Source organism: Astatotilapia calliptera, chromosome 17 (genome assembly GCF_964374335.1).
Source record: "Astatotilapia calliptera chromosome 17, fAstCal68.1, whole genome shotgun sequence".
Classification (NCBI taxonomy): domain Eukaryota; kingdom Metazoa; phylum Chordata; class Actinopteri; order Cichliformes; family Cichlidae; genus Astatotilapia; species Astatotilapia calliptera.
The window spans coordinates 9,044,304-9,064,733 of record NC_137438.1 but is presented as its reverse complement, the minus strand read 5'-3'; the positions used below and the strand labels follow the sequence as shown (position 1 = coordinate 9,064,733).

The window sequence follows — 20,430 nt, the reverse complement described above, 5'->3', positions numbered from 1 at the left end:
CATACTCAAGTTTGAAGAAAAATGGTGAAATGCAAATGGTCAGATTGGGACTTCAAGAAAACATCCAAAAAAGTAAGAGTGAATGATAAAAGGTTAATTAATGTCATTTTTGTGTTTGTTTTCTATAGGCACAGTCTCCTTTTGAATCACACTTTAAAACATTTGAAACATGTGGCATCATAAAGTAAGACTCCACATGCAACTTGCTTGATGATGGGATCTAATTTTATTCTATTTTTAATCCATGAAGTAGTTAGTGACTCTAACCATCAAATAAATGAAAGTAACCTGAGTAGAGACTTTGTTTCTACCTTTACCTCACAAGTCAGTGAGAAGCTGTGACTGATGCAGCTGTTTTTGCAGTAAAATTCTCACCATCACAGAGACGCTAAGCGAGCCTGACTAATATACGAAGCTTTAAAAGTGCTCTAAAAGCTGATGTGGATTCACCGCCTTTCATGCTGACTGTCAAATCAACATGTTTTTAAGCTACAAGGAGTGTGTTCTTTAGTGATGACTTGAAGGGCTTTGGAGAGTTTGTATCCTTCACTGTGAAAAAGTTGTACCCAGTCAAATGTGAGGGGAAAAAAAGTTTTCTTTGGGTTGCTGCTGTAGTGAAAGCTGCACTTTCTTCCATACAGAAGGGAGGATACGCGTGACATATCAAATGTTGTTCAGTCAGTCGAGGTTTGCATGGCTGCCTGTCATTCTGACATCTGTACTTTGCTCATTGGTGATCAGTCATTCTCCCAGTCTAGTATTCTCTTTTTTATTGAAACAACACTGGAAAAATAAAAAATTAAAGAGAGAAAAAGAAATGGGGAATATATTTAGACGTAAAGCAACCGCAACACTAGGTACTTAAGTCACTGCGTGCTTTTCTCAGCGAGCTTTCTCACCAATTTCTTCTGCACATTTACATTTTAAGAGCCGCCACACTTATCGAAAGCGGCTGAGCTCGAAAGCGCCCATTCAGCGACCTGCTTGCAGACTGGTGATGGACAGCTTTCAGGCATCAAAGCTGGGAGTTTTTCTACGCCAGGCGGTCTTTCTCATAACAGCACCAACCTCCTGTCAGCACAGGCTAAACTGTCTGACAGCAGACCCACACCGTCAACAGACTCCTGCCCAAGTTCCTTTCATTGTTCCATGTATTATTAATAAATAGTGAAAGGCTCCTGGTGTGCACGCCATGTTGCTGCAGGCAGCACCAGTCCCCACAGATAATGTTAAATAATGTCTATGACAGTTAGGTCAACTGTGTGTGATTGTAGAGTGTCACTGCCTGGACAAACTGTATTTTTAGCTGTTAAAATCTGTATTATATAACACATGTGGGGGGTTTCTTTTTGTGTGCACTTTTTGTTAAATATCTATGATCTTGTCACGATCAGTTAAAAAATATGTACTTTTCTACAACAAGATGATGGATTGACATGGACATCCATACTCCCATCAGGTGACTGCACAAATATGTTGCACACCCAACACTACTATGTAATCCTGCCACCGGAAGAAGAGTTACCCCTAAGCTGTCTTCCTGCCGGTGTTGTCTCCAGTTGTGTCCTGTGTCACTGAACATCAACAGATAGGCCGTGAGCCAATCAGAGCTGCCGTAGCGGCCCTGCGTGGCAACAGCAGTGATTTGGGTTCTCCTCCCCAGGTCCACCTCCAACCACTGGTATCGGTCTGAGACCAGAGGAGACCAACCTCCAGCTCCTGCACAGGGGACAAAAACAAAGAGTGGATTATAATAATGGGTATACGCGGTTAGTGTAAACTTAGTGTGAGTATTATTCTTGTTGTGGGACCACGACTCTTACACAGTCACACTGCAGGCACTATGGTTATCATAAGGTAAATATTATATTTTAACAAGAAGACCTGGTTTAAGATCAAGATGAAGTTCAGGCAAAAAGCAGTTACGGTCGACAGTGAAAAAAATGCTCTGTGTTTGTGTGTGAAAACATTAGCATAAAAAGTCATTGGTGTAAGGTTTGACCAGTCAGGTGGTGATTAACTAATCTGACCAGCTGACCACTGTTCACATGCATAAGTTAGTATTGTGGATCACATTTGCAAAACGGTATTACTAATACTCCATCCAAGCATGTGTTATTTGACTGTTTGGTTAGCCACGGCTCTGTAAATGGTGTCAAAATCATTTCACTTGTTATTCTGTGTTTGCAGCCTATAACCATCCCAAGCGTTGATTAACTCTGAGCTGTGTGACTTTTGACTGACTTGAGACATTTGTATGAGTGTGAGTAGTAAAAATGAAAAGAATGGAAATAATACCAGTTCAAACAGCCAATTTGGAGAAATCATTAAAGAACAAGAAATCAAAGGCAGCAACATAAATTACCAATAATCCGCTAATGCCTGTTGATGCCTTCAGGTATCTAAATTAAGATTTAACACACCATTTTATTCTGTTTTTGTCTTTTAAAGCATTTCTTGGTTTGTACAATACATTTTTTTTTTTAGATATTCTTAAGTCTTCAGATTGATTATAAAATGGTAAATGGGTGTTTTCTAATCTGCATACTTCAACAGCTCAAATATCTGGATCCAAGCATGGCAGCCACTTCAGTATGAAATCTTCAGGTTTTTCATATCACAAAATGTCACGATGGTCAAAGATGCCAAGAAGCCATTGGCTCCCTTTAATCGACTTGAAGGGAAGTTTAAAAACTATTTGCCAAAAATGCAGATCCCTTCAGAGATGACAGAAACATCACAGAGAGCGTTTAAGTTACTGGAAAGGTATATTAGTTAATGTTCCATTTGTAAATATTTTCTTCATAATAAGGAGACCCTGCTTTGAACTTTAAATATTGCAAATCACAGTACAATTATAGTGCATCCCTTTTCTGGATTTGATTGAAGTCCACATAGATGCTCACAGACATAAAACCCTAGAATATGTCAACATTTGCCTGGTTTCATGATGATAACTAATAAATCCTCAAGACATTAAGTGGGATATATCTGGGCCACAAACCCTTTGAAGAAAAATGGATTAGATGATGCAGCACCAGAATGGTATTTATGAATCTCCACAAGTAAGTGTCAAGATTTGTCCTGCCATTTAATGGATCTGTTCTGGTTTTTATGAGCTCACCAAGGTGACAATATGAGAGAAAGTGAATGTGATTCAACTTCACTTAAAATATCTTCTCTGACATGAGACAAATCACTGAGCTGAAACTTTTGTCTGTTCTCCAGTGACATGCAGAGTACTATCATATTTTCCAGGGGTAACGTGCTCCATTTTTGTCTGGGCAACATCTGTTGCAACAGCTGGAGAGGACACTCAGGGATGTAAGGGACTAACACACACTATGTTCATGCTGTTGTCTAAAATAGGTACTTCCATCAGCACTGTGGTATGTCTGACACTGCTATACCATTTTTTTTAAGAAGATGCAAGTGTGGAGGTAGCAGCACACTGGAAGGACAGAGTCATAATACCTAAATGCACTCATTTAGAAATCCTCATTAGAATGAAGGCTGATAGTCTATAGTTAGATCTGCACATTTTCTTGTTTCAAAGGGAATTCAGATAAAACTAAGGTTATTGAGCTATGTTCTAAAATTTAGAATCAAAAAATCTTGAACAGTCAGGCACCATCTAATCTTAAAGACCTAATAGTAGCATATAACTCCAACATAGCATTTTACTATTGGACTGCTGGCTTACCTGTGGTTACTAGGATATTTAAAAGGAGTATGGGAGGGAGAGCCTTCATCTTTCCGGAACCTCGTCTATGGAACCAGCTCCGAGTTTGGATTCTACTGTAATTAGGATTAAACTTTCCTATTTTATAATATTTATATTCAGGATTGGATCAGATTAACCTCCTGCCTGCACTACAAACGGCCTAGGTTGCTGGGGGCTTCCCATGATGCACTGAGTGTTTCTTCTTCCCTCACTCTCTTTGTGTTTACACACCACTCTACATTTAATCATTACTTAATTTTAATCTGGCTCTCTTCAATAGAGCATCTTTTGTCACGCTCACTCCAACCTGTTGCAGCAGATGGATGGTGTCTTCCTGTTAAAAGGGAGTTTTTCCTTCCCACTGACAACAAAGTGCTTACTCATAGGGAGTCATTTGATTATTGGGGTTTTCTCTCTATTACTGTAGGGTCTTTATCTTACAATATAAAGCACTTTGAGGTGATTTGGTGCTATATAAACAAAGCTGAATTGAACTGAACAGAAATGACTGTTCAGTTTGAAGCCTTTGAACTCAGCTATTTGTGCAAAAAGTACAGCTATAAAAATACGTTTTTGGATTTCTTCTAGTGTTGACTTTTTTTCTTTTTTTTGCCTGCCAGTGTTGATTTTTTTTTAGCTACAAACAAAAATCACGGTGGATTTTTCAAAACTAAGGACCTTTAATATCCAAGTAAATTAATCAAATAAAAAATATATAATGCAATAAACCTGTTTAAGTAGAGCTAGCAATACACCCTCCAATTAAGTATCACAAAATGTTGGGGTATATTTGACAATGTATCACTGTTTAGTGTTTTTATCAAGCTTCGTTGTTGAAGTGAAATCAAAAGTAAAGTAGGTGAAAGTTGATTTCACTAAATGTTCCACAAAGAATAACGTGGAGTATTCACACACAGATTATAATATCCTTTGGCATCTTAATCAAAGAAGAAAAACTCACTGTCATGCATAGTAAGCAAAAATCTAAATGAATCTGGATTAGAATATTGAATATAAGAGCATATAAGGAGAAACAACATATTTGTTTTGTGGTACTCAATTTTATTGAGCTAGTATGTGTTTTTAATGTTTTGCCTGCTGTAACACAGTAATTTCTCAAAATTTCTGGCATAAACAAAATATATCTTATCTGAAATAAGCTGCTGAATATTTATGCACCAGACTCCATCAGGGATGTTTGAGTCTGAGAGCCTCCATGATTTGTTTTTCTATAAGTACAGTTAGTTGCATCCAATCACCTCTAATCACCTCAAGCTCATGTTTCAAATGAAATGTTTTGGGAAAAGATTAAAATATCTGGATTTGAAAAAAGAATGGTGTAGATCGAAACAGGAAAGATGGCAGGAACACACAGCAGGAGTGTGAACTGTGTCATATAAAATACTGCAGTTAATCAAGTGGGTTTGTATTTGGGAAATTTAGGAACATGTCGCAGAGGATGAGTAGGTTGGAGAAAGGGAGTGAAGAAGTGAACTAGCCCAGAAAGTGAAACAAAGGCAGAAAAGGACTGAAAGGCACAGACACAAAGAGTGGTGCCTTGATGCAGTTGCTAACCTTTGCAGAGACATTGCCATAACTAACACAGCTGCAATCTGATTTTATTTTACTTTGGATGCTGCTGGTATCCCATGTGTGTGTGTGTGTGTGTGTGTGTGTGTGTGTGTGTGTGTGTGTGTGTGTGTGTGTGTGTGTGTGTGTGTTTGAGTGGCTGTGTCTGAGTTTGTGAGTCTACATGTGTGTAAGCTTGATAAAAAGTGCTGAGTCAGGGCAAAGCAAATCCATGGTGCCCAAGGAGCAGATGGAGGGATTTCTCCCCTACTGAGGGTGCACACATACACACCACACCCACACCCACACACACACACACACGATAACGCAGCCACCCTGAAGAGCAGTTGAGATTGTGTTGTCAAAGTGATGTCATGCTGCTATTAGGACAATGTAAATCAATACTACAAACTCTTTCAAACTGCCAAAGTGGACACAGTGTCTTTTTATCACATCTATTATTAATCCTCCTTATATCAGTTTACTGTGTTAACACAACCCGCCATGAACTTCATTTGAATTGTTCAACATAGCACGCTGCAGAACAGATTGCTAAAGTACAGCAGTGATTGGTAATGTCAGTCAGCATCATAACTGATCATAGAGATTATGGACCTTTAAAAAAACAGCCCACACTTTCAGTTGTAGCTTGAAGGAGAAACAAATCTAACAACTTTAATAATGGCTCAGTTCCATTCTGCCTCCCAGTATAATGTGTCAGTGAGAAAGTATCCACGCTGCCAGCATGTTGAAATCTCTTCATCAAATTGGTTGATTGCTATGAGATGAAGTGAGATGCATGGCAACATGCTAACATTCAACTCAAGGAACAGTAGAGAAGTCAATGTTCAGCTGAGCAACGTTACCGAGAGTAGTTATTTTAATTTGTAGTTAATTTTAAAAAGGCAAACATGTATATTCATCACAACTTAAAAGGGAAATATATTACAAGGGAAATATTTCAAGCCCTTATTGTTTTAGTTTAGGTGATTATAGCTTACATAATATTTCCTAAAATCAGCCAAAAGAGAAAAAAAAATTCAACAGAGAAATCTGTTCTGCGTTGAAAACCTCTGAAAAGCAACTCGTTTATACCGTTAGTACTTAGTACCGCAAATTCCCACTGCAGTGTGGCGTGGACTGCATTAGTGCGTGGTTCTGCAGAAGTGTTATTGAAGGCCGGGTTGCTTTAAAAACAGCTTTCAGCTTCTCTGTATTTTTAGGGTGGGTTCTTTTTGACAATCACTCATCGATTCTCTGTGGAGTTCAGGTCAGGTGAGCTGTTGGCCAGCACAGTAATAATATGGTCAGCAAACCATTTGGCAGTAGTTTTGGCACTATGGGCAGATGCCAAGTCCTGCTGGAAAAGGAAATCAGCATCTCAGTAAAGCTTGTCAGCAGACGGAAGCATGAATAAAAAGCATGCAATAAAATCTCCTGGTAGAAAGTTGCAGGAAACTCTGTGGTATAACCACAACTAATGCTGCAATCCAGATAGCTTGGAACTTTGATGTCAGAACTCGGGTGTGATGTCATTCCCATTTTGGTTTTCAGCAAGATAGAAGCATCCAGGTATCAATAAAAATAAACTTTTTTTGCACTTAAAAACCACATTCATGGGTACAGCCATGCAAATGAACACCTTGGCGTCACGTTTAACCCATGTGAGTAATCATTATTTATCAATGTGTGTTTTAGAAGGGGCATACTGTAACCCAAGAAATGATTTTTTCCTAGATTTAATCTGTTTTTGGTGCCTAAAAAGTAAGCAGTGAGTGAAAGCCAAGGCTAAAAGCAAATGTGGGGCAATAAAGCAAAGCTTGAGAAACAAAGCAGCAGTCTCCTGGCTGACAAACTTGTGACTTCACTTGAATTAACCGTGTCTGAGGTCATCTTCTTTTCTCTTGCTGTGCTTCCTGCTTGTTAGGGCAGCAGCTAAAGGCCAGAGCTAATAAGTACCTCAGTAACAGACATGGACACTGACAGCGCAAGAGGAGAGAGCAGACAGGCTGACCTTTACTCATTACAGCTGGAGTGGAGAGGGAAGAAGTGACAAACACAAACAAAGGAAAGGAAGAGACTGACAGAGTGACAGAAGAAGGCAGATCAATTGACATCTATAGGACTGCAGAGGAGGGAGACTTAAGAAGAGAGGAAGAAAGGAAGAAACACCTGGAAGAGAGGAGCGCTGAAGGGGTCTAAATAAAAGAGGGGAGAACTGGGTATAAAGTGTTTGGGGAAAAAAACGAATGACCATGTTTCTCACATATCACCTGTTTGATCAGCAGCATAATTATTTCTGTCAGTTCTAATCCAGCATATCTGTTTGTTTTCTCTGTATAGCCTGTTTTATACAGACTATGGTATGTACCAAGGCTGCATTCCTTCCAGTACTGAAAGGAGGCACCATACACCTATACTGAAGGAAGCTCAAGGTCACGTTTATTTATATAGCACATTACCAACAGTCTATGCTGCACAAAGTGCTTCACAGTGTAAAAGGAAGGAAGAAGGACACCAACAAACAGACATGCAAATAGTCCTATCATAGTTTTCAGACAAGGAAAGACTTCAAATAAAGAAAAGCACCTAAAAAAACAGCAGCAGCTCGATTTGTTCAAAGAATTCAAGGTGAATGAGTTTGAGTTCCACATCCAACAACATCAACAGCATTATCCTTTTTTATGTAATCTTTAAATACCTGTCCCTATTGCCAGTCTTGGCAGCCGGGGGTCAGTCCGCCAGGGCCTCCGCTCCTGGCCGCCACCCGGAACACAATGCACCCGACCCCTATGGCGCCTCCTGCGGGTGGTGGGCCTGCGGGAGGATGGGCCCATGTCTCCTCTTCGGGCTGTGCCCGGCCGGGCCCCATCCGGGAGGGCCTCAGAGTAGAGCAGCTGCTGCTCCACATCGAAAGGAGCCAGCTGAGGTGGTTCGGGCATCTGACAAGGATGCCCCCTGGGCGCCTCCTGGGTGAGGTGTTCCAGGCATGTCCCACCGGGAGGAGGCCCCGGGGCAGACCCAGGACACGCTGGAGAGATTATATCTCTCAGCTGGCCTGGGAACGCCTTGGTATTCCCCGGGATAAGCTGGAGGAGGTGGCTGGGGAGAGGGAAGTCTGGGCCTCTTTGCTTAGGCTGCTGCCCCCGCGACCCGGCCTCGGATAAAGCGGATGAAGATGGATGGATGGATGGATTTAAATACCTGCTAGTATTTTATTTGCAAAAGCAGCTATGTTCCAGGAGAAAATGTAGTGGCTAATGCTAAACAAATACACAGCCTACACCAGCCATCCTAACATTTCAGTCTGGGTCCCATCAACAAAATAAATAAATGGTCTGCCAAGAGTGATAGAACAAATTTTTTAATAAAGAAGTTTCTATTTAAGAACATGAGATAATTATTTTTTGTTATTGCATTTGGGTATTGAAAATTATGTATTTTATTGGTACTGGTGCCAACTATTAAAATGCTCGTATCCTGACATGATTGAAAAGCACTGTAGAGCAGCTGTACTTTGTTGCTACAAGTAATTCCTTTGAGTTTATGGTTTGCCTTGTTTACATTAAAATATTGATTTGAGACATTTAGATTTTACTGTAGAACACTGGCCAAATAAGAAACAAATGTAATTAGCAAATTTCCAATTAAAACATGCACGCACAGCAGAATTATATAAGAACTACAAGTTCAAGCAAGAGTTTTGAATTTTTGTCACAAAGTAAATTAGCTTTTATTTTCATTGCACAATTTAAAAACAAAACAGACACCTTTACATCTGTACCAACAACAGTACCCAGGTGCAATGCTCTTTGAGAATTTAGGAGTAAGTTAATGCCAAACAGTCTGCTTGGAAATGAGATTTAAGGTGAGACTGGGAGACTGTGCAGTTTTGATTTCTTCATGGTTGGTCAATAAAAAACTGGATAAATTGTAGTATTGATTGCACAATGTTTTATTATTAAAATGTATTCATCTGCATCTGGTAGATTTTGAAAAGCCACCTATTTGTCTTAGGAGTGTGATAATCTACTGAGAGTACCTAGTGTTTAGGTAGGATTCAAGTTCTACTCTTCCATAAACAAGCACATCCTTTCATATAAGTTAATATGTGTCATTGCGGTAAATCGGGCATGGTTTTATTTGGGCTAGCATGAAAGCATCAAAGGGGGTGTTATTTTAGAGGCTTCCTCCTGGCTCAGAGCTAGGATACAGGCCAAGGACACGTGGTGTCAGCTATGGATTATGACTTTTTCATGGTGGGCAGGGGTGGGAGATGGAACAGAAACTCACAGATAACAAGTTCAGTTCCCACAGCACCAAGTTTGTGCCCATCAGAAACTGCAAATGTTTCACAAGTGTCCTTGAGTCACACCAAATAAGAACACCATCTTAGTGCCTAAGATTGATTTAGATCAAAATAAGAAAAAAAAAAACTACTGAGAAACCACACATGACTGGGATTATCGGAAATGTGGAACAGATTTTTGATAAAAGCCTCATATGAATTAACAAGCTATATCACTGCAAAACACTTGTTACGTAAAAAAAAAAAGAGAAACAAAATCTTTACACTCTTTAAACCCATGCACGTACAGTATCTCACTCTGTGATTAGTAAACATGAAACATTGTCAAAATGATCATATTTTAGTTCATATGGATAAAGAAGTAAAACGGAAATAGTCCAACATATCTACACACATTTGTTTGCCATAAAATTATTATAGAAAACCCCAACGATCAGACAACCGCCAATAAAGTAGCACTTGGCGACAGTGGGAAGGAAAAGCTCCCTTTAAAAAGGAAGAAACTTCCAGCAGAACCAGGCTCAGGTAGGGGCAGCTATCTGCCATGACCAGGTGGGGGTGAGGCGAGGGAGACAGGACAAAAGAGAGCCAGAGATTAATAATAGCTAGTGATTAAATGCAGAGTTGTGTATAAACACGTACTGAGTGAAAACAGGTGAGTGAAGAAGAAACATTAAGTGCATCATGGGAAGCCCCCGAGGTCTGTTGCTGTGTAACTGAGAAGGGAGTTCAGGGTCACCTAATCCTAAAAGTAGAGAGGGCATCTGTCTCCCAAATCAAAACTGGGAGCTTGTTCCTCAGGAGTGAAGTCCGAAGGCTGAAGGCTATGCCTTCGTTGTGGTGATATGGTACTATGATGTTTTTAAGATAACATGGGGTCTGATTATTTAAGACCCTGTATGTGAGGAGAAGGAAAGCATCAAAGGGGTGTTTTTTAGAGGCTTTTCCCTCTGCTTGCTATTGTTGACCTGCCTGGTTTTGCAAATTTATGTAAGAAAAACTAACTATGCATATGTGAGCTTATGTATCAGAACCTGCTTCTTTTTATGTGCATTTGAGTGCTAGCAATGATCTCTGATGGCACAACCATATTTACAAAGGATGGGCACTACAGTTTTCCTCCTAAAACCTTCATTTTGTCACTTAGACTTAATGATACTGCAGTCACGTCCTGTTTATATAGCTGACTGCTTTTGATTGGAGAGCTATAAATTTTCTCAGCAACCCAATTACATGTCCCTATAAAATCTTTATTATATATGCTATTTATTATCTTTTAATGGTGAAGCTCGTGTTAGTAAATCTCTAGTTTCAAACTAGCAGTAGCCACTAGGAATTTTACTGAGAAATACCTGCTGCTGCAGTTACTGTATGTTCATGACCAAAGTCTGTGGCTTGACCACAGAGAGACCAATCAAGCCGGTGACACAGCTTTTGTTGCAACAAATAATGGAGCAGTGCCCCTGGTGCTAGACAGAGCCATCTCCACTTGCAGAATTAACTTCAGCTTTTGTCTCTGCTAATAAGACGGTAAAAGAACTCAACATCCTGCAATCTATTTCTATCCTCTCTGTTCTAATTGCTATCTCCACCATGTTAGTGTCTATTGGGAAATAGATGGTGACACAACGCTTGTCAGGGCAGTGGCTTTACAAGGAGGAATAGATGTGTCTGCCAGATAAATGTACTGTTTGGTTAGCACTGGTGCACAGTTGTTCATGTCAACAGAAGGTTGGAACAAGAAGACAAAAGCAGAACTGTGGTAGAGGGGAAAGGATACGAGCCATTATAACAAGGGAAAAAAGTCACCCAAAGTCAGCGGGTCTCAAAGATGCAGTAAGTCACAGATAACTAAGCAGAGACGCATGGCAGTATTTCAGGCCAAGATCTGTAAATGTGTCTGTGTCTGGTTTTTAAACTGATTTGAGTGGGAGAGTCAAATATGAGACAGAGCTTGAGGTGTATTTCTGACAACCTGGGAGATAATATGCAGCTATATATAAAACTGACCGGGCACCAGAGCAAATAAACAGTCTTGGAAGTAAAAAAAAAAGAAAAAGAAAGAAAAAAAGAAACACCTGAAAGATACAGAGGCCAGGTCACTGAAATCTTTTATGAAAGCCTTTAATACAGGTATAGCAAAACCACTTTTAGTGTCCAAATGCAGCAAAGAAAAGAGCTTAAAATCATAAAAACCAATGTGATTTTTTTAAAATATGTAACAAAGCTGATCTTTGAGTTATACAGAATCCTAAGGGGGTCTTAATTCATCTTGAAAATGAGAAGATAGGATCCTTATTCCCAGAAAAAGAACCTGTGATTATTATTTTATAAGTGAATACTCCCTGTGAAAGGACAGTGCTTAGAACTTACGATGCTTGGTTGCCTTTATTCTGCTTCAAGATGCATCAAGATGCATTTCCTCTACTCCCTCTTCACCCACGACTGCAGACCTGCTGATGGTTCCAACACCATCATTAAGTTTGCAGATGACACCACGGTGATTGGCCTCATCAGTGACAACGATGAGGCTGCCTACAGGGAGGAGGTGGATCGTCTGGCTGAGTGGTGCGACAGAAACAACCTGCTGCTTAACACCGAGAAGACCAAGGAGCTCATCGTGGACTACAGGAGGAATGCTGACCCACATCCACCCATCCACATTAAGGGGACGGCTGTGGAGCGTGTGAGCAGCTTCAAGTTCCTGGGAGTCCACATCTCCGAGGATCTCACCTGGACGACCAACTGCTCCAAGCTGGTCAAGAAGGCTCACCAGCGCCTCTTCTTCTTGAGGACTCTGAGGAAGAACCACCTGTCCTCAGACATCCTGGTGAACTTCTATCGCTGCACCATCGAGAGCATCCTGACCAACTGTATAACAGTCTGGTATGGGAACTGCTCTGCCTCGGACCGGAAGGCGTTGCAGAGGGTCGTGAAAACTGCCCAGCGCATCGCCGGAGCACCACTTCCTGCCATAAAAGACATCTACAGGAAGCGGTGTATGAAAAGGGCTGGGAAAATCATCAAAGACCCCAGTCACCCATCACATGGACTCTTCACCCTCCTGCCCTCTGGGAGGCGCCACAGGAGCCTCCGGACTAAGACCACCAGGTACCGGAACAGCTTCTTCCCCACAGCTGTCAGACTCCTGAACTCTGCCTCCTGACATCTGACCCACGTTAAACTCATGGACTGAACATACCAGAGGTGTGGACTCGAGTCACATGACTTGGACTCGAGTCAGACTCGAGTCATTAATTTTATGACTTTAGACTTGACTTGAAATAATGTTCTAAGACTTGTGACTTGACTTGGACTTTTACACCAATGACTTGGGACTTGAATTGGACTTGAACCGGTTTACTTGAAAAGACTTGATATTTTACCCCAAATATAAAATTTAACATGCATATTATATAGAGATTGAAAATGTGACGTCATTCACGGGTAGAACCGCAAAGGATTCTGGGAACTCGTGGCAAGCGGTACTAGCGCACGCAGGCTTTCAATTGAAATCAGTCACACAGCGATAAAAAGAAACACAAAAATGTCAAGAAGCCGTTGTATTATTAACTGCAATAGCCGGTCGCATGACAGCCACGGGAAGCCGACGGGTAAAGAGATCGGTTGTTATCGGATTACGTCGTTGAAGAGAAATTGTTCGAGCCATGTTTCCGAAGTAACAAAGACGCGACGGATGGCCTGGATTGCAGCCATTCAAAGACCAAATATAACGTCCCAGAACACTCCAGCTCACAGGTTAGTCTGCTCCAAGCATTTACACGAAGGTCAGTGTTTTTTAGTAGTTAATACGTCATTTTCATAACATAATTGGTGATATAGGTTACAAGCAAGTCTGGCGCTGAACAGAAATTGTGGCGCTATGCTCCTTTGTTTATTGTGCATAAATAGTGAATTGTCCTGACACAATATTGCGTTTCGCTTCTGTTATTATGGTACACTGACAAAAACATATACTTTTATTCACAGGATAAAACAGGTTTTTTGTATCACTAATTGCCCAGTACGATTACAGCATACAGTATTATTGTCACTGCTACATTTCTGTGATGCTACCAGAAATTATTTCCACTACTAATTAATTACCATTGAGCTCAAAGGTCCTATTAATAAACGGTTAACGAATGTGTATTTATGACGACGATTTGTGAGACTGGTAAACTTATGATACGTACGATGGTCTTTCGTTCTACACGGTGCATTTCAAGGTCCTGCACCCATCCGTCGGTAAACTGTACCTGGGCTTGTTGCAGTGACCGGAAGTTACTAAACTTCATGAGTGTATGCACTCACTCCAAGAAGCGTATAATTATAAATATGCATATAAATATGCTACGATGAGATAGCTGACTTCATCTAACTAGCAAATGTTGTCCAGGCTACGTTGGTGATACAGTTTTTTTTAATGTGTATATTTTTGTCATGCGATTTTAAAGCTGGTCCTACAACCGCATCCAAGAATAACATGCAGCTTATCTCAGAACTGTCGGTGAAAATTATTCTTGGAGCTAGGTTTAATTGAGCTGCATTTTAAAGAGGTGCAATTTCACAATTTGTGTATATTTTCTAAGTTCACTATTTTGTCATGTGTTGAGAAAAACACAGATTTTAAAATTACATGGTCTAATATTTACATTTAGCATATAACTGCAACATTATTTTTTCGTTGTTTTTTTTTTAAAGACTCGAAAGGACTTGAAATTCAAAGTTTCAGACTTGTGACTTGACTCGGACTTTTACACCAGTGACTTGAGACTCGACTCTGACTTGCCTGACATTACTTGAGACTTGACTTGAGACTTGAGGATAAAGACTTGAGACTTACTTGAGACTTGCAAAACAATGACTTGGTCCCACCTCTGGAACATACACACACCCACAATGGACAACTGTACCCTCAAACACAATAATAACATGGACTGAACCACCACTCACAACCACTAGCACTTTATATAGCCTCTGTAGAAACTATCTACACCCTCACTTATCTTAACTGCACTACTGTATAGCTCTGTGTAAATAATCATTCTGTACATTCGATAATTTTTAATCCTACAACTGTTTACAACTTGCATAGTTCCCATTTCTGTATAGCTGTATATCCCAGATTCTGTAAAGTTATTTATTTCATATTCTGTATACTTTTTCATATTTATATCCTGTTCATATCCTGTACATAGCTTGTACTCACTACAACCTGTACATACTTATAGTTATAGAATATTCACAACATACTTCATACCGTGTACATTATAACATACCATAATAGACCCATTTCTGTAATATACTCACATATCTATATTATTGCTAATATATATTGTAATATATCTATATCACTAAAGCACTTCTGGATGGATGCAAACTGCATTTCGTTGCCCTGTACCTGTGCATGTGCAATGACAATAAAGTTGAATTCTATTCTATTCTATTCTATTCTATCAAACACTTTTAAAACATATTTAAGTCTCTTGATTTACTTTTTCTGCATGAAGGGCTTATGCTGGGCTTAACCTGGGCTCATGATCATTTCCATACCATTGAATATATTCGAGAATTTAGAGCTGGGCATTTTCTCTAGTGGATGAGGATGAATTTGAGCTAAAAGACCTTTATTATTGACCAACATTAGCTAAGTTGGGTGAAATAAATGGTAACATCAACCCAAAAGTGCTGAATGTATAAAAGTAAATATTTCGTAAGACGATTTTTCATGTGCAACCTGGTTTCATTGCTGCCGTGCGGTTTAAGTTTTGATCAAGTTTAAGCACGTGAAGCTTTTAGCTTAAAATGTAATTTGTGTTCATTTCAAACTGTCGTATTTCCCATTAATAGCATGACCCTCAGTTACTGAGCTTGGCAGTGATGGTACTGACACTTCCATATTGCAGATGTTGAGAAGTGAGCATTAACAATGAGCAGTGTATATCAGAAATTAACCTTCTTGACAACTCCATTAGGAGTCTTCATCCACGGATACTTGCCATCTGAACCGTGTGTGACCATGGCCATGCATATCCATTAATAATATACAGGATGTTATTAAATATATGATATTTCATGTGAGTGAACACAGTTAAAGAAGACTTATGGGTCCCAGATAGTTTATTATCAGCAGTAAATTGGGGTTAGTCACAGCATAAAAATGTGATTTTTAATGAGCTGTCATGGATTAGTTACTCTGGCTATTTTCAGTAAATTGACTGAAGGATGTAGAAGCAATGTAGACAGAATGCTAAGATTAGAGGCTCTTTAGCTGCATTTTGTCAAGGAATGAGGCAATATTTATATATATTTATCCATATAATAAGATTTATGGGGAGGCTGACTACCTCAGATTAGAAGGAACTGAATGGAGGAGCTGTGGAATTTAACTAGATAGGGTGTTTAACAGTAAGCAGTAAGTGGGCACCTGGGGTGGCAAAGGTGACACATAAACATATCACACTTAAATCAATATCTGATTCTACATTTAATTCCCCCCCTCTGCTAATGTTGCACCCCTCCTTGAACTCTAAATGAGCACTTCCAGAAAATGATTACTGGGGACTGATGGAGTGTTCCAAGCCTGTTTCAGCATAATTACAGTGACTCTAATGTGCAATTATCAGTATGGACCACTGAAAAACAGAAACTGTTTAGAAGTTAAATACTGCCATTAACATTTGCCTATAAATGTTAAATGCGGCCATTAACATTTGGCTTTAAGATGAAATGGAGTTATCTTAATGTTTTCTTGGCAGTCCAAATGAGACTGAGTTTAAATTATAATTACAGCTGACCACACTGTACAAAGAAGAGCGGCAAGAGAGAGGAACTGCTGGATTTGAGAGGAGGGAGGGGCTAAAGAACTCTATTGTCATTCCCCTTATATGGAGGCAGATTTCAGCTCAGTATCTGTAATATGAACACCTGAGTGCACCCATTTAACATCAGCTTGATCACCCCTGTGGGAAATTTCCCCTGTGCTTTTCTTTAGTCCTGTAACAGCATTGACACAAAGATGAGACTGTTAACTAACTCAAGAAGAATCGCAGGTTTCCAGGCATACATCATGTATTTTCAAATTTTTCAAATGCTTTGTCACGGAGCAAACTCCCACTAGGATAGATGAAAATTCAGTGTGTGTGTGTGTGTGTGTGTGTGTGTGTGTGTGTGTGTGTGTGTGTGTGTGTGTGTGTGTGTGTGTGTGTGTGTGTGTGTGTGTGAGTGAGAACTGGCTGACTTTGCCAATAGCAGTAAAATAGCTTTTTTCAAATCTAAAGCCCTGTTCTGGACTTCACTTTGCTTTTTTTCCACACAAGACCCTCAGTTCCAGTTCTAGGCCTGATGAGGTGGAAAAAGTCAAGCCTAAAGGCAGTAACAGCAAGGCACTGATCAGCTTGTACAAAGAGTCCTGGCATCTATTAACCTTTATGTACCTCAAGAACCAAACTGCCACTGTACAGAAGATTTGAGCGTGACTGACCTCATTATTCTGGATTTGAAAGGTGTACCTTGTACCCCGTTCTGCCTTGGATTCACTTTCCGTCAGGTGCTATCAGCGGTGTGAAAATATTTCTTCATTAAATAACAGGTTGAATCTGGACAGATGGCACCACACTGCTCCTCATTTATGAACAGAAATTTCAAAAATGTTATCCCCAACTCTGTGCCTCTGTATTGCTTTAGGCGTCTGAACTCACATGGGTCAATATAAGTTTTGTTTTTACTTAGGCTCTGATAAGCTGCTGCACCACTTGCACTAGTCTCACTCCTCCAGTAAAGTAGTTCAACTTAGTCCTACAAAAGTGTCTTTCTTGCATAACTGATGGCAAAAAAAACCAAACTTGCTCAACATATTGAGGACTGTTGCTCCTTGGCCTTTAAATTAAAGCCTTCTGCTTGAGGGCCTCTGCTGAATTCTGTGTCAAAGCCTCTCTCTGGCCTCTCCCAAGACCCTTTTTTTATAGCTTCATCAGAAGGAGCAACTCTCAGTGCCAGGGCCATTTCCCAGCCTAATGAATTGGCCACGTTCAATGTTCAGCCAAATAGTGCATACAGTGAGGCACAGTACTGGGAGTGGAGGCAGTACTGTGATCCTTGAGTGGGATTAACAGGGCACCATGTGTGAGCAGCCTATCCAGCACCAGTCCCCATATGGGCTGAGCAGCCACGATGCAACTCAAGAGGTGGGAATGAGAGCCAAAGGAGCCCAAGGAAGCACGTGGGAGTTCTGTCACCTTCATCTAATCCGGCTGCTTGGCTTCTAGTAGACTTCTAACTACTTTGTGATGGACAGGACACTTCACTGTGCTTTGCTCTTCACTTTTTATTGCCCCTGTTCACCAACAAGAGGGAACTAGTGGAAACTGACAATCACTGTTGTAGAATCCTGAGTAAATGACAGGACGCTGTTTCTGTTGTTCCTTTAAACAACAAATGAGGGTGGGATCAAGAACTTCCTGGAATCTGCTTGTAAAAACCAAAACTATTTACATTTGGCTTGTATAGGTCTGGGCCACTTTCAGACGGATCTTTACAATCCTGTTATGACCATTTCACCACAGATCTCAAATGTGTGCAATGAGCAGTGGGTTTCTCTGTCAGACTGGTCAGACTTCCATGTTCAAGATCGTAGTTTGGGGCTCAACTTAGCAGTTTCAGGATGTATGCATGTATTTTTTTGAAATTTACAACATTGTGCATTGTGAATTCTATTTTAAAGTTAAAAAAGGGAGAATACTCAGCAGGAGAGACCCAAAAAAGCTGAAGGGTTGCTGTTTTGACACACATGAAGGAGATTCAGAGACACATCATAGAGACGCCATCAGAACAGGACTTCCTGTTATTAATCTAAAAATAGCCTCACCGAGCGTTGTCCAGATATGCCTAACAGTTGACTTTGAAGGGTTTTAGTTTTCATGAGTTATTCCCACCACTTTGTAATCATACCTCAAACCGAGTTCTACTTCTGCCACTAAAAGTACACGGGACCTGAGATGGTACCTTGTGGTATTTCGCACTAGGATGTTGCCTTTGGATCCCTTAACGTTATTTGTTGATCACCTTGTGAATCCTGCGGATGTCTGATCAGACTAGGATGTGGGGAGTCTGGAGGCTGGATCAATTCATTAGGTTCATTATGTCCCACAAGTCATTCCTGAGGAGTTTCTGCAATGTGCCAGGTGTGCAACAATGCGCCAGGTAAATGTTGGTTTCTAAATAACATGCACATAAATGGCAGGAGCCCAGGTTTTCCAGCACAATGTAGCATTTCATTGTCCCATAAATGTATTGTACGTGTACAATGACAATAAAGGCCTATTCTGTTTTATTCTATAATAATGCTTTGATAAGTGTTATTCACATTACTTGTCAGTGGTTTTAATGTGGCAGATGAATTATGTATTTTGCAGATATTTTCTACCTCCCAAGACATATTCTGAACCTGCCCTGAATGAAATTACAAACTGAGCAGACACAGTACATGTTACACTAGGCAGTTGGAAGTGGTCCAATAAGTGCCTGGCTTTAGTGTTTCAGTGGAAAAACGAAAACAATAATTCCTCTGTCTCAGTCTAATATCGATCATGTGTGTACATCGTTTACAAACAACCTTATTTAAAAAACAACATTCTGGTGGCTCATCTTCCATTTTTCTCCAGCTTGATCAAATTATTCTTACAGTCTGAGTAAAAGATGAAGAAGTCTCCCGCTCCCACTGACGATGTTGTCCACTGGTTCTGCAGTCTGCAAGTGAGCTTTGTAAAGCTCCAAACATGGCATGGTAGCCCTTTGCAAGGCCAGCATCTGCATCCAGTAGAGACATCTCTCTTGAATTTTTACTGTGTTCTGTGAATCACAACCCAGTTTTATGTCCCTATTGCGAGCAGGTGGCCCGGTAGAGACTTTTGATGTACTAGTGTAATATAATTTCAGTGTGTTGTACAGTACAAATTGTTAGCAGTAACTGTTCTTTATCTATCTATCTATCTATCTATCTATCTATCTATCTATCTATCTATCTATCTATCTATCTATCTATCTCTCTCACATGTTAGAGTCATTTATAAAACAAATGATAAATTGATAAATGTCATCTTCTTCTCTTTGTTTCGATATCCCTACAGCCAACGCGAATGTATTTCTCACACTCTGTGAATCCAGCTTAGGCTTGCCTTTGATGTTTTGTGCTCAGTGCCCTGTAGGGAGGCAAAGACTCTCCTGCACCACTGACACCCACAGAACTGAGCACATCTCAGTAAAAAGACAGAGAGTCGGTCAAGGAGTACTGTTTTTTTTGTTGTTGTTGTTTTTTAATTCTCAGTCTGTTCCTACCATTTCATTGGCCTGAAGGTGCTTCTTGACGGTTGATGTCAACAACTGACCAAATGTATGAAGCGTAAAGCTGCACAAGGTAAAAACTTTTTTATGGATAGCCTGCACCTCAAACCCCTCACTGTTAATACTTTCAAACACAAATGTGAAAAATGGAAAAGGTCATTGCTGTAAGGGAAAAGGGTAGAGAAGAATGATAACCATGCAGGTTGAGCTAACACAAATCTTATATTTAGCCCTTTTCGACAGAATAGTTGCAGGAAATATGAAACCGTTCCTGTTTTTTTTACCAACAACATTTAAACTGATGATCAAACAGATTAGATCAATGACCTTTGTTATATTTTTAGTTTGTTTTTTTAAGAACTCGAGGTAAGCAGTGGAAACAAAAGCACAGAGTAAACTTACTGTTCTTTGACTTTTCGATTTTGTGTATCCACCATGTTTGAGTTGGATGTACAGGACGAATGTAAAGGAGATATTTAACTGA

General features: G+C 40.1%; 1 protein-coding gene across 4 annotated transcripts in view; it reads right to left on the bottom strand.

The window, feature by feature from the left end:
- LOC113008869 (contactin-associated protein-like 4) overlaps positions 1-20,430 on the bottom strand; it is a 113,857-nt gene that overhangs the window by 69,146 nt on the left and 24,281 nt on the right. For all 4 annotated transcript variants that reach the window (XM_080291438.1, XM_080291440.1, XM_026146730.2 and 1 more), the window contains one exon: positions 1,526-1,719. In XM_080291438.1, coding sequence (XP_080147564.1) covers positions 1,526-1,719 — 194 coding nt within the window. The remainder of the gene's footprint in view (positions 1-1,525; positions 1,720-20,430) is intronic.